The sequence below is a fragment of the Penicillium citrinum genome (genome assembly GCF_028827155.1).
Source record: "Penicillium citrinum strain IBT 23319 chromosome Unknown utg000007l:1.0-2040159.0:1.0-2041076.0, whole genome shotgun sequence".
NCBI lineage: Eukaryota > Fungi > Ascomycota > Eurotiomycetes > Eurotiales > Aspergillaceae > Penicillium > Penicillium citrinum.
This window is the reverse complement of record NW_026622692.1, coordinates 209,308-224,453: the sequence shown is the minus strand read 5'-3', so window position 1 is coordinate 224,453 and position 15,146 is coordinate 209,308. Positions and strand designations below refer to the sequence as shown.

Sequence of the window (15,146 nt, the reverse complement as noted above, 5' to 3'; positions counted from 1 at the left end):
AGTATGTCCCTATGCATTTGTATTTTCGGGCCCCCACCGCCATATGGCAATGAGCTTGTCTCGCGCCATTCTATATTCAGCAGCAGGACTTCCAGCCCTGGAGGATGAAGCATGCATGTAGTTTGCCAGTGTGCAAAGTCCCTCCCGAAACATGGCAAACAACACAGTCAGCACATCCTCACCGCATCGCATACACAGCAAACCAGTTAGAGCAACGTGTCAGATGTTCTATTTTAGAAGTTGAGAAATATACTATGGAGTAGAAGTATGTACCTACATATCCGTAGGTCCTGTATGCACTGTATCAGTAGCTTGGCAATATCATATTTCAAGTTTCGAATAGTCCACGTGTCTTTCCTAGGTACTCACTAATACGTCGTGGACTTTACTCAGTCCCGCCAGATGATACATACAGTAGTAAATCCCAAGGGTTGTGGTACTTTCAAGTTATCAATATGTAAGTACTGTACTTACTGGATGTACATGTAGAGGGTGACTCCCGGGGGTCTCACTCAGAACGATCCTTGCTGGATGGCCACTTCTGATAAGGCGTTGTTTGTGCACCTCCCCCTCCACGCCTCCACTCACATTCGGAGTGCGGTGGAGATTCGAGGAGCGGGAGTTACAGTGCACGGTTCCTCGTCCTCAAGGCAGGTGGGTTAAATCACTCCATCGCTGGGTATCCACTGGAGAAATACCCACCGAGAAAAAGTGATCCGACCCAACATCTCGTTTGAAGTCATGGCATGGGGTCGGGGAATATTGAAAGGAAATGGACAAATCAGCGACGTCGGTCGACTCTACAATAGGATTTCTCGCTGCACCTCCTTTTGAGACCGGTACCTGCCGGGCTCATCTTGGGGACGACGGCGTGTGTACCACCCGACCCGCATGCCAGACAAGCGTTGGTGTGTACGTGGATGGGAGGGTGAGTTTGTCGATCATTGCGGCCCATAGGTGACAAATGAATAGAGAGTTATGTCTATTTCTTTTGTTATTGTACATACACACAATAGATGTACTATGTAAATAGAGTATGTGACGATGGAACACCTTCTCTCGTCGGTTGAGAATATCTACTATAGTATGTAGAATATCGATGATTCCTTAGTATGACCGTGTCCTTTCGTACACACGCAGTCATATATACTGCATATTGTAGTAGTACGCTTTCTCCAAGGCTTTCCAGGCAATTCGAGCGTAAGAAAAAAAAAGAAAAATGAAATTAAAAAAAAAAAAAGTAAAAAAAGTAAAAAAACAGAAAAGGGGAAGGAGACAACAAAGAGGCTCAGTGAGAGGATTCTGGCCAGCCTTGACCGCATGAAATAAAATGAGTATCGCCCAAAAAATTGAGGCGAAGGGATAAGATCGCTACATCCCTGCCAGCAACCCCAGGATTTTGAGCCCAGATAGGCAAAGATCGTAGGAATGGTTGAGGCAACCCAAGGTAAACAGGGGGGACGCTTGTCATCGGAACACGAAGCAATGGAAATGGTGGTGGTGGCTGCAGGAAGAGGCGCTTACAGCTGTGCTTTTTTGACGATTTCGACCGAGTCTTTTAGTGTTCTGGGCGTGGTAGGGAGAGAGAGAAAGCAAGAGACATTACCCAAATGATATATAGTAGTCTGCAGGCATGTATGTAGATCCGAATTTCTTAGTTCAGGCAGGTGGTGGCTTCATCAGTATAACTATGTACTGTACTGCTACTACAGCACTGTACGGTACAAAGTTAGCACACGAAGGTTCCGCCAAACTCCATAGTAATCATTTGAGATCCACTCCGTTCAGCGTACGACAAGAACGGGCTCGACTCGATCATCATGGCGGGGCGTCACCGATCCAGGACTAGTCCCCCGGCCGGGACCAATGGTCCACTGACGTTGACCTTTTGATGGAGCCTTGCTAGAGGAGGAGGGTTCAGCCGTTGGATCGAGTGGAGTCGGTGGAGTCCCAAAGGAGGAGAGGAAGAAGAGGAGAGGCACTGAGAGAATCTCTCTACATGTCCTCTACTTCCTTGGTGTGAATTTATTAGAAAAAATAAGGGATCTTTTTAATCCGAATAATGAGTTAAAGAATGAAATATACATAGTATGTATATTCTACTTGATCATTCAAAGGTAAACAATTTTATAGTTGATACAAATAGAAGATCCAGGATAAAATAGAATCGAAAAGACAAAAAAAAAGCGTGACGATCCCGCACCTTCCTCCCCCCACTCGACCTTTCATGGTCGCTCTTTCTCTGTGGATGACTCTTCTCACTCCTTCCTTCTGTGCTTCTCTGCTTCTCTTCACTCCTTTCTTTTCCTTTCCCTCTTCTTCCTCTCCTCTTTCTCTTTCTCTTCTTCTCGACCTCATTTTTCTATTCGTCTATCCCTTCCATCCTTCCACGTCTCCAAGTGTACAATTCTTGCCAAGATCGCCCGCATTTCCATTGGCCCACTCGTCTCGGCCACCAGCAGATCGCGAGCTGGACTTAACCCCTTCTCCCTTGCATTCGAACGCTGAGAATCGATCTCTGCTTCTTACAACCTGTCCTTTAGTTCTTATCGACCCCGAAAAAATCGCGGGTAGCCTCTCTTTACTCATTCTTCTACGGTCGATGACGATACTGGGAGCTAGGTCCACGCCTTGCTCCACTCTGAACTGCGCGGGATCGGATGAAAACTAAGGATGAGGTGTCGGAAACGCATTAAGGAGGATGCCTGCTGAATATCTCTGATCTTCAACTGACTGTCTGTGTTCCATATTGACCTGATACCCCTCCTATTCGTCCACTGGTAGCGGTCGTGTCCCAAGAGGGAGACCGACCGTGGTGGTCGAGGTGGTGAAGATGTTTCCGACCGTCGCGCAGTTCCCTTCGGTTCAACCACATCATCACCTACAATATCCCGCCTATGATCTTCCAAGCCGACCGTACGACGCGAATGACTCAAATTTTCCGGCTCGAAATGACTCTTCCGGCCCTTATCATGACCCTACAACATCCCGAACGCATCTTCAACTACCTCACCCGGTCCAACGACTCGACACCCGCGATGTCTCGGGGACGAGCTCGACCTCGAAACCGGCCGGGGAGCACGCCCTCAGAAGAAAAACTCCCAACGGAACCTTAGCTGCTGGATATGATGGGACACCGGGCGATATATCCGTTCAACCTGCCTCTAAACACATTCTGGTCTCTCCGATGGAGTCAGGCCAGTACCTGTCATCACAGACAGGTCTGCAGCCCGGCATTTGGCACCCACCGATGCAAGATCAGTCGATTTCGAAGAATATGAACTTTCCACCGGTTTTCAAAAACGACGGCAGCAACCCGATGGCTGCTGGAGAGGTGGTTCACGATGCAAATGGAACGAGCTGGGTTCGTCCCGTAAATTACCCGCCAGGAATCGACTCTGTGCTCAACCAGAGCCTTCCTCTGCAGGCGTCTCAGCGCTATCTTGTACAAAATGGTGCCTACATCCCCACTGTTCTGCCCGCCACTTTACAACAGTGCGTTGGACCGACCGCCTCAGCTGGGACCGGTCCATTTGGTCCATACTGGCCAGATGGAGTGTATATTCCTTATCGCCCAGCAGCGTTTAGAGATTCGCGCTTTGGCTCTCCAACTCCAACAGGCTCTCCCTTTTTCGACCCCGGCCAGCCCAAAAAATATCCGACCTTCAATCAACCACCTATTCATCTGGATCACCCCACTGACCCGGGATTTGCATGGGCCCAAACCACTGCTGCAATACCGACTCACGATCCTTTGATGAAAACCCATTTCCCTCCCCGCCACTCTGATCAACTACCCTACCATGCTCGAGTTAATAGATCGATGCCGGGCCATTCCCAAAACCCTCTACAAAACGAACCCTTGGCCTGGAAGGCTCGACCCTCTGCACATGGTTTCCAGCCCCAAGTACCGCCAGCCAGCGCTAATGTGGAATTCAAAGAAAAGATCCTCGCCTGGGCACATAGTGTATATGTTGATTTACTAGCAACTATTCATCAAGCTCGTCGCAACAGTATTTCCAAAGGTGGGGCCGATGGCCAAAGTCAGCGCTTTTTGAAACCAAGTATCTACCCCAAACCGCCTCGCCAACCGGGTCTTGATTTCTCTCAAAATACTGTTCCTGAAATTTCTCGACACAACAGCTATCCATCCACTCAATATGATTTACAACGACAGAAGCTCGGCATTTTGGCGAACTCGAGACCAAGTGATGTGCCTCCTATGTCTCTTGACCACGGGAATTTACATGGTAGACGCCCATCGTTGAATCATTTCTCTCACCACAGGCATTCAGATACGCCAATACGTGACACCGGACGTTTTCTAGGTGCAACCACGCCCCCCCGGCTTCCCGGGACTGTCTTTAACGAAGGCACTCCTGTGGCGAGCGCAGTGTCTGCCCTGGAGATGTTGTCACACCTTTGCATGGAAAGCCGGTGGGAATGGATCGATGGAATGCTTCTAGGTGGTTGTCTGGCCTATGGCCTGGGCGATTACCACAAAGCCATGCGATGGTATTCACGAATCATTTCACGAGATGCGACGTAAGCACAACCCTCTCATTTCCCTCCCCATATCTTCAACCATATTCTGATACTAACTTTGCTACATTTAGACACGTGGAGGCAATTTCTAACTTAGCCGCGACATTGTTGGCCTTAGACCGCCGAGAAGAGGCCATGCAAAATTGGTTGCGTGCCGTGAAACTCCGTCCCAGTTTCTTTGAAGCGGTGGAACACTTGATAGGATTACTTTGCAGTAGTCATCGGGGCAAGGAGGCTGTGAACATCATCGATTTTGTCCAGACATCTTTGCGTCATCCCAAGAACGGGGATTGTTTCCGAACCGACGAACATGCGAGTGAACCGGAGAGTGATGTCGAGAGCAATGTCTCTGACATGGGTGTATATGAAAAAGCGTCATTTGACTACGAAGACGATATGCGACGTGTCCAGAACCTGAATCTAGGTTCACCTGACGGTAGCACCATTGGCTTCGCCAGCAGTGGATATGCTATTCCTGGATCAGACAATGGTAGAATGCTCGCTCTGGTCCATGCCAAAGGGAATATGCTATACGCTCTTGGAGACAACAGCGGCGCGGCAGATGCATTTGAAGATGCAGTCTTGATCGCATCAGGCAGGAGGCGACACGGAATCCAAAGCCTCATCAAGCAAATATTTGCGGCCTTCACCCAGAGCTCTAGCGATAATTACCAGCAGTCGCAGGGTGGCCCAAATGAGAGCGTACTTTTGTATCCCGACAGAGCTCTGCAGACTTCAAAGCTTGTTTTTCAAGCAAACGGAACACCCCCAGGGTTGACATTTGTGACGGAGGGTATGTCTCGAAATGCGGCCGTGTCAACCACGAGCAATTCTCTCCTATCGCTGGCCAAGATTTACCAAGATGGCATGTCTAGCATTTCTTCTGGAGCATCAAGGTCTGCTCCGGGCGTTCGGGACATTCTGGCTCTCTATTATCTCTCACTTTCCCTTCAACCGAGCCCTTCCACCGCTAACAATGTCGGTATTCTACTCGCTGGAATACAAAATAATGCCCCTGCGAGGGGTCTCGTTCGTCCGAATGGAGAAAGCCAGCATCCTGAAATCCCGGGCGTTCTGCCTGGCAGCGGTATCTCATTGGCGCTGGCCTATTACAACTACGGGCTACATCTTGACTCCCGACATGCCCATCTCTATACCAATCTTGGTAGCCTCCTCAAGGATATTGGGCAACTCCAAGCTGCCATCAAGATGTATGAGCAAGCAGTTCAGTGCGATGGCAATTTCGATATCGCACTTGCCAACCTGGCCAATGCTGTTAAGGATGCTGGTCGGGTCAACGACGCCATATCGTATTACAGGCGTGCTGTCAATGTGAATCCCGAATTCGCTGAAGCTGTTTGTGGGCTGGCCAATGCCCTCAACTCTGTGTGTAACTGGACCGGCCGAGGTGGTATTATTAATGGACAAGGTTTTCGTGACCGTTGGCATGTTGATGATCATGGCATGCTTCGCGATGCTCAGACAAATGATAATGGTGCTGGCTGGATTAAACGAGTGGTGGACATTGTTGATCGGCAACTCAAGGAAGGAGAATACTGGGGCCGTGGCGTGTTGACTCAAAGTACAGCCGAGCAACTTGTCTTCCAATTGAACCATGCCCTAGGTTCCGGCCGCTCTAACTCTACGCGACTATCTTCTCTTGCCAATATCCTTCAGTCATGGGCCGGGAAAAAATGGGAAGGATCTAGAATCGTCCGGCTTATTGAACGTGCCACACGCTTGATAACATGGCAATGGTACCAAGACCGCTACGTTTATGGCGAGGACTACCCTGCGTCCAAATACCGGCGACCTCAGCTTCCGGCAGTGCTCACAGCACCCAACGCCCCGACAGTCCTCCCGTTTCATACATTTACCTGTCCCTTGTCTGCAAAGCAGATTCGTCAAATCTCCCAGCGAAATGGCCTCCGAATATCATCTTCGACCTTGAGATTGCCATGGCTCCCCAGTACAGTGTATCGGCCACCGTCACCACCCAATCCGTATCTTCGAGTTGGTTATGTCTCGTCAGATTTTAACAACCACCCCTTGGCACATTTAATGCAATCAGTATTCGGGTTGCATGATACGAACCGAGTCAAAGCATATTGTTATGCCACGACTGCCAGCGACAAGTCTGTCCATCGTCAACAGATTGAGAAAGAGGCCCCGGTCTTCCACGATGCGAGTGGGTGGTCAGTGGATCGACTTGTCCAACAAATCGTCGACGATGGAATCCACATCCTCATCAACCTCAACGGTTATACTCGCGGAGCTCGCAATGAAGTCTTTGCCGCTCGACCCGCTCCGATTCACATGTCATTCATGGGCTTTGCCGGTACCCTTGGTGCAGAATGGTGCGACTACATTCTCGCCGATCAAATCTCAATTCCGCCCGAGACACTGAGTCCAGGGCAGCGCACGACGCGCATCGAGGATCGAATACTCGAGATCGACAACGGCGAAGAGCTCGAGGACTGGGTCTACGGCGAAAAGATCGTATATACCCGCGACACATTCTTCTGTTGTGATCATCGCCAAAGTGCTCCCGATGCAGGCGAACGAATGATCTCATGGGATGAAGAGCAAATTCGTCGTTGGAAGATGCGGAAGGAACTCTTTCCTAAACTTGACGACAATACAATCATTCTGGGTAACTTCAATCAACTCTACAAAGTGAGTCACCCGAGTTCTAGACTCATATTACTGGTTCTTCCATTCATTTTCTAACTTATATCTTCAGATTGAACCAACTACATTCCGTACATGGTTGCGTATTTTAGCGCGCATCCCCAATTCCGTTCTCTGGCTTCTACGGTTCCCGGAGCTAGGCGAACAGAATCTCCGCGAGACGGCAAAGGCGTGGGCCGGAGAAGAAACGGCCTCGCGCATCATTTTCACGGATGTTGCACCGAAGAACACACATATTGCACGAGCTAAGGTGTTGGATCTATTTTTGGACACGCCCGAGTGCAATGCTCACACAACAGCGACTGATGTTCTATGGAGCGGGACTCCAATGCTCACGTTCCCGCGCTACAAGTATAAGATGTGTTCACGCATGGCCAGCAGCATATTGAGCAGTGCTTTGCCGGGCTCTGAAGCTGGCAAACAGACTTACGAGGAGCTGATTGCCTCATCAGACGATGACTATGAAGCCAAGGCAGTTCGACTCTGTCTAGATCTACAGTACCAGCCCGGCGGCGAAGGCCGTGCTAGGGGACGCCTTGCGGATATGCGACAGATGTTGTTTTTACAGCGGTACAAGAACAAACTTTTTGACACGGCGCGTTGGGTTCGAGATCTGGAAAATGCCTACGAAGCGGTATGGGCGCAATGGGTGAAAGGCGAAGAAGGCGATATCTGGTTATGATGTGCACAGCGAATTATACCCCTTAAGCGATTTGATTGTCCATTTTTCTTTGTCTTGTCTTTTTTTTTGTGTGGTTTCTATGGTTTGCATGTGGGATCCATCATCCATATATCTTCTCTCATCTATGCAGGAATATTCATGGTCTGGTATTGGAATTGATACATACGCCTGGGAATATAGGCAGTGCAGGAGTTTCTGTCCTTTTGATTTTCTTCCCTTCTCTTTTTTCTCACACTTGCATAGAGTTTTGATCATCTGTCAAATTTCCAGCTTTTGAGGTCTAGACTTGCCTTATTTAGGAGCCGGTAACCAATGTCAAAGTGCTTGGTATGAGCCATGACCGAGTTACAAAGTTGCCGATTATGAATTTTGGTAAACCCATTATTGGAATTGATGCATGCCCCTATCGGCTATAAGCCATCGGCCTTCGGCAGACTTTGGGAATGACCGCATCCTTGAGGCTGGACAGTCTGGAGGCAAACGCTCGTGGCAGACGGTGGCTGAGTGGTCCGTTCCGTAGCACCTGCCAACTACAGTAAAGCAAACCTCATTTTATAGAACGCAGTATGCCATGGTACGGGGTAATGGGGGGGGATACGAAAGAAGGAATTGGAACTTGTGTCAGTATTGGCGGTAACCGCTAGAATCAATAGAACGAGGATACTAGTCTTGACGGGCGGGCTTGACTCAAAAACGAGGCGAAATGTGAAGAAGATTTGTGTTTGTGAGAGAAAGAGAAAAGAGAGAAGTTGGCAGACAAGCCACGATCGAAGCTTTTCTCCATATAATTCCCATAGGGAAACCATGGAACTTGCCTGTTTTAGGAATGTATGTAGTTTCAGGAGGTTTCAAGGCCGAAAAGAGTAAACCATTGCGAGGAGCGGATTCATAGTATATCTTTTTATTTACTTTTCTTTTCGTTGTGGTACTAACGGCTCATTCCGACCCGACAAAGCCTAATCCCAAATCTCAAATTCTTTCCCTTTGGTAGGATCCGAGCATATGGAAAGAATGCAGAACAAAGAAAAGAAAAATGATCAGAAACCTGGAAATTCAACCCCGAGAGACATTGTATGTGCGTGTATACATAGTACGGAGTACAAGGTATTGAATCTAGAACCCAGTTAAGGTTTCATTGCTTTTTCTTTTCTTTTCTTTTTTTTACCCTGTCCTTGTCTTATACTTTCCCGGACTGCTGTCGATCAAAATTGAGCTTACTTTCGTACCCACAGGAGCGTAACAAAGAATCCAAATTGGCGGGTCTGATTCCATAACTCAACGCCTCCGCTGTCTAGAGCTGAAAGAAAAAAAAAGCCAGAACCATGGAATCATCCTAGTCAATATTTACAGGGGTGTCTCCTGTCAGCATCATGGAGATGTGGAAAAGGGGCATTCCTATCCAGGTAAATGCTGCTTTAGTTTTTAACACTCAAAATCGAGTTTCAAGTATCCAGCCCCGACAGGCGGGTACCTATATACGCTAGTACGTATTGGGGATAGTCAATAGATTCGACCGAGATCCTCCGTAAGCCAATCAGAGAGGAGTATCACACAGCGTACGGAGTACATGTTACATAGTACTTGTAACTACTATGTAGGCAGTGTAGGTACACACTCTGGAGGCTTTGTTTAATGTTGATATTGATGGGGGCCGTTTGAGATTGTTTGAGGCAAATTGACGATCATATCCACAGCAGAATTAATCTATCACTTGCAACTGAGTATAGTACGAGATCATATAATGCGAGTATTAGTAGGCAGTCACTACAATTAACAACAGTAAGTGTACTGTACTATGCCACTACGGGGTACAGTATCGGACATGTGCCACTCTGGGGTAAGTAGTATGAGATGGGATCTACTGTACCTAGAATGACATCAAAAATGTGATTTCACAAGCTGATCGACTGGTACCCTAGAAGCCATGGAAAGATTGAAAGAGAATCATAGACAAGCTTGTCAGCTTCCCTCATGGCCTCAAAAATGAGGGGCGCGCGCGTCAAGGTTTCCAAAATGGGTGACAGACGGCGTCGATCACGGGATCCGGTGGACTGGCCCAACGGTGGACCGTGTTACTGTATTTGTATTTGTGTGTGTGTGTGTGTGTGTATGTGTATGTGTATTTTTGTAATTATCGTTTTAGATGAATATTTGTTAGTCTAAGGCAGTGTTATAGTGTAATATCGTAAAATGATGTTGACAGAGTATAGTATACTAGTATACTCCGTACTCTAGAATACATCTTATATCGATATTCGCTAGTTCCATGGTCCACGTCCCAGTACCTTGGACGTGCGAATAACCGGGAACAACACAGCAATACAAAATACTTATACGATGCTCGTACAGGCAATCGATGGTCAATCTTTGTACGAGCAAGTCATCAATCCCTTGGCACCGTTTGCCCGTCATCTGGCGCTGGTGCCGGGAGCTGGCCGCCCTGGCAGCGAGAAACTAGTGGCCGCCATCAAACTCTGCTCCGCGTTCTTTCATCCACTCACTCGGGTTGAAGGAGTGAAGGAGTGAAGGAGGTGGAGGTTTGTACACGTCCCGAATATGCCTGTTTTCTTTGTTCCAGTCTGTAGGGATGGGCTAGTCCGAGACTATTCCTGTTTACTGGACTGAGTATCTTCGTACAATTTTCTTGTTTTTCTTTTCATCCTCCCTTTTCCTCTTTCTTCGTCTTGCCTTTCTCTTTGGTCCCACCTCTTCCATACTATCGGGTCAAGTGATATCTGATGGATCCTTTTACTGTACTGTACATTCTCCGTATCTCTTTGTTACCCGTGGAATACTGCGTAGTACTACTGTAACTATGTACATAGTGTATGTATGTAACTACCCCGTATGCAGGTATAATTAATTACCGGAGAATTTATGTCTCCCCAAATTCCAAATTCCAAATCTTCGTGCTCGAACATCTGCCTAGTACTATTGATTCCTGTACCCCCGATGATCAAAAGGACCAGGCTGTAAGAATCGCTGATTCGATACGGTCGCATCTCGACATCACAACTTTCTCTTTTGTCAGATTTACGGCGATACCGATGGCTGGCTGGTGTGGCGCGAGCTGAATTGATAGGCGAGTTGGACATTACAAGTATGTACGGAGTATACTACTGCTGCTATGGAGTAACTCTGTGCTCCGTATAATGGTCTTCGTCTCGAACACTCCAGTCTGTATACACACCACAATATACTACTGTCCATATGTATGCTTTAGATACCCCGTATTTCATCTTCTACAAGTACAGCACGCGGGCAATTCAGTCGCAGGTAAACGGCGGGCTGCGTCACAGTGGATCTTCTCCCTCAACGGAATTCCCCCTTTCCCCCCTGCACGGCAGGGCAAGGGAACAAAAGGACGAGAGTGGAGTATAACCCCCCCTCCCAACCACAAAAGAGGAATTTTCTAGTAGGGTGTATGTACACACTGAGTATGTACAACAGATGAATACTCACAACTGGACAATTCGGAATATGGTCAACTACAATATCGCTCGTCTCTCGTCGGGGCATCGGAAGACAAGCCCCGGTGCATCATACTCATGCTCATGCACGAACACCACGATCCCACACGAATGATCATGCCCCGCCGTTCATTCCGTGCAAGGTGACCAGTCTGATCAGGACAGTCGGTGATTGGTTCTGAGTGCGAGTTGGCGGGCTTGGGGGCGAGGCGAGGCGCCACTCAGACGCAGCGGGCGTTGCATTGCCCAGCGATCGCGGGCTGATGGTTGGCGAGGACGGCCGTTGGTCGTTGGGGCTCCTGCAGGCGCGGACGAACCTCTCTGTTAGAGTTTGATTTATGCTGAATTTGTCTGCAATGGGTGTGTGTGGATGTGGGTGGGTGTGAGTGCATCAGGTTCCTGTCCTCGGTACGGAGGACTATGTACACACTACATTAGATACAGAGTACCGGCAGTAACTCATCTGTATGCCTGTACCTACGGAGAACCCCGTACAGTACTCTGTATGCTGTATGGACTGTGCAGATGGAAGCACTGACGACAGAGGGACCCGCTGGACTGTTTGAAAAAAGCGCCGTGCAGCAGCTTAGTGGGTCATTCCCAACACCGCGAGTGAGAGAGTCTCGCTCGCCCTTCCCAAGTATTGCCTCCCTCTCATGGTCTCAGGGCAACTCCTTGCAGTGTGGCCTCGTGAGCGTTATAAAGTGGCGTATTTCTGTTCTGGCTCAACGGTGGAGCTGAGAGCGTGCGAGTACGGTGATACAAGGGCACTTATATGATGTAGAAATTGAATCAATATACTGTATGTACTATGTACTCACAGTACTCTGTACGTAGTATGTACCTACTTAGGGCTGGCTGATGCTCATGCTTGGGCCAGATTCTTGGTCCTAGCTCATGTGTACAACTACAGACTTTGTACTGTATAAGGTGGATAGTTGGGGTTACTCCAATGAAAGTGGGCTATGTATGAAGTAAGGAGATTCATCTAATTGAAACAGTTGATTCCTAATTATAACGCACTGGGGGGGTATTATGCTAGACTCATCCCAAAACCCGGGGAGAACACTCCCCTTTTTCACGAAACAAAATGATCAAAAATAGACTCTTTAAAGCAAAAGCCCCAGTTGCAATCCCGCTAGGCCGAAAAAGAGAAAGATGGCAAAAAAGAGGAGGTTCAAAATCGTGAAAGAACACCAAGAGTTTTGTGGTTCCGAACCATGGTAATACACATTAAGAGTACAAAAGAGAGTGATATGAAATAGAGACATGGGTAGTAACGAGTGTGGGGCTTTTGGCACATGTACAAATTGCAAGATTCATGATCCGCAAGAGGGGGAATAGTTGAAAAGAAGAAAAAAAAAGTATAGAACAAGAAGAGCAATGAATCTGATGAAAAGGTCGTACATTCGTAACAAAGGAAGAGAAGAGGATCTGCGCTAGATGCCTCAAAAAATTTTGTTGAAGGGAAACCCTAGTTGAGGAGATTGTTGACTCCCATCCGTGTATCACGGGCGGGCTCTGGTCTCGATGGCCATTGTTGAGGCACACATTCTGTAGGTTGATGCCAGGATGCTAGAGTAGGTTGATGTTCCATCCACCGGCGTTTTGAAGCCAGATCAGAAAGAGACTCAAGGGATCGTGCGGGGTAGCTCTGCGGCGAGTCATCGAGGACTTGTACAGAGGCCACACTGGGACGGCGAACGTCATACTGCGAACGCAAATCGACAGGTAAGGGGAGGAGTTGTGGAGATGGAAGGGTGCGAGGAGATGATGAGGAGCAGACGGAGTTGTGATCGGAGACCATGGAAGGAGGTTCGGTAGAGGTAGCGTTTGAGACCTCAGAGAAAGCGGGTGAAGTCAAAGGAGTCTCGATCGGGCGGTTGATAGAAGGGAGAGTGTAGATTGGAGAGAGTTGGCGAGTGGTAGCGGTGGACTCCCGGCGGGAGTGGGAAAAGGCCTCCTCACTGCTTGACTCGGAATCGGCCCAAGGGCGGGTGCTAAAGCGCGGACGGGATGGGCTAACGAGAGAGGCACGAGCGTAGGGAGCCTCAATGCGACCAGTGAAGGTTCGAGAGATTGTAGGAGTTGAAAGACCACGGCGCTTGCGGTTCATACTGCCATTCCACCAATTCTTGACGGCGTTGTCACTGCGGTTACCAAGACGGCGAGCGATTTCGGCCCATCGCTTGCCCATTTCATTGACCATACGCTCGATCATGAGACCCTCGTCAGCCGAGATAGGTTCTCGGTTTAAGGAAGGCTTGAGGTTTTGGTGGAAACGTTCACGGCATTGTTTGGGCGAGCGGTAGTGCATGTGTTGGGAGATGCGGACCCAGTTATTAGGACCTTGTTCACGAACTAGTTGGAGGAGCAACTGATCTTCCTCAGGGACCCAAGGTCCACGACGATGAGACGGAGCCATAATAGATATAGAGTATGTATCAAGAGATGTAGGAGGGAGTTAAGGATGGGAGGAGGGATGGGAGAGGGGAGGAGTAGAAAGCAGATGATATAGAGTTGATAAAGTTCAGAGGAGAAGAATTGCACAAGATTTAAGCCACCAAAGAGCAGGCCGGCGATAATTATATCTGCAAACCCAGGGGGACGGGTCCAAGAAAAATGTCCAGCTCCACCCGCACACGCTATGGGAAGAAGATCACGATCCAAGATCTCGGAGTTGACAGTTCGGAACAATACTGGTATGTATTGTAATACTGTATTATAGTATTATAGTACATATTCATTTATCAGGATATCCATAATACCAGCGTTCATTTATATTTGATATTCAGATCACTAGTATCAGTATCAAAGTATCCTCAAGGTTTATTTTAATCTATCTCTAGTATTATTTTATTAAGTATACTATTTTACAATTGTGTATACAAGAATGAATGAATATAATAACAGAGTAAATAATATACATGAATATAAATGGTTAAATAAAATAAAATAAAATAGATTAAATTAAATAATAATTACCAGTACAGATCCGTTCGACCCGGGAATCCGGGCTGAGGAATCCCGTAATGATCGGAGGGATCGACCCTGAGCCCCGTCATTGGAATTCCAAATCATTATCCGCGCTAAAACGAAGCTATTTTTTATTTATTATTTTATTATTATTTTATTTTATGCTGATTTATTATTTTATCGTCTGAGCTCCAAGGACTGTGCGACAATCGTTTTGAGCCATGCAGAGTCCCAAAGCGCTGGTTCTCTAACCGGGGTAGAGTGTGACAGGCTGTTGGTTCACTTGACGATTTTACAGGAAATGGTCCCCTTCATGTTCCATGGTTCCTCTTGATTGATATTGGGATGCACATGGTTCGGTCGGGTAGCGTTGAGAGAACCATGGTCAAGATTACATAGCTAATAGTACCCCGTAAATTGTATAAACAACATACTATGGATGCAGTACATACATACACATACACATACCCAAAGATGGGGGAATAAGTTACTCTGTATGGTTAACTCTGAACTACATACATACGTAGGAACACAGGTACAGTATGGACATCCACCCCCTGGCAGACACAGCACGCAGACACACAGACAACGGTGCAGGTGGAATCCTACCACCCCAAACGGGCCAGGGGCAGATCTAGTTTCCGACAACTGACAAGCGAGAGGCGCGGTTAGGGCCACGATTCTCCCTCCTGTCGTCAGCCAGCCATGCACAACACCCACAATGATCGTGTCCGATCGATGCACAATCGGTCTACTACTCTCAGTCATTGGTCCGATCGAAG

At 47.9% G+C, this 15,146-nt stretch overlaps 3 protein-coding genes across 3 annotated transcripts; 2 read left to right on the top strand and 1 right to left on the bottom strand.

Moving 5' to 3' along the window:
• Window positions 1-2,833: 2,833 nt before the first annotated feature.
• N7469_007750 (uncharacterized protein) lies at window positions 2,834-7,918 on the top strand (the record flags this gene model as incomplete). Its single annotated transcript, XM_056646668.1, has 3 exons — window positions 2,834-4,545; window positions 4,617-7,221; window positions 7,289-7,918. 3 exons carry the CDS (start codon window positions 2,834-2,836, stop codon window positions 7,916-7,918), a joined length of 4,947 nt encoding a protein of 1,648 aa, XP_056498219.1.
• Window positions 7,919-10,255: 2,337 nt separating this feature from the next.
• Window positions 10,256-10,444, top strand: N7469_007749 (uncharacterized protein; the record flags this gene model as incomplete). Its single annotated transcript, XM_056646667.1, has 1 exon — window positions 10,256-10,444. One exon carries the CDS (start codon window positions 10,256-10,258, stop codon window positions 10,442-10,444), a length of 189 nt encoding a protein of 62 aa, XP_056498218.1.
• Window positions 10,445-12,862: 2,418 nt separating this feature from the next.
• flbD (putative MYB family conidiophore development protein FlbD) lies at window positions 12,863-13,813 on the bottom strand (the record flags this gene model as incomplete). Its single annotated transcript, XM_056646666.1, has 1 exon — window positions 12,863-13,813. One exon carries the CDS (start codon window positions 13,811-13,813, stop codon window positions 12,863-12,865), a length of 951 nt encoding a protein of 316 aa, XP_056498217.1.
• Between the last annotated feature and the right edge of the window lie 1,333 nt (window positions 13,814-15,146).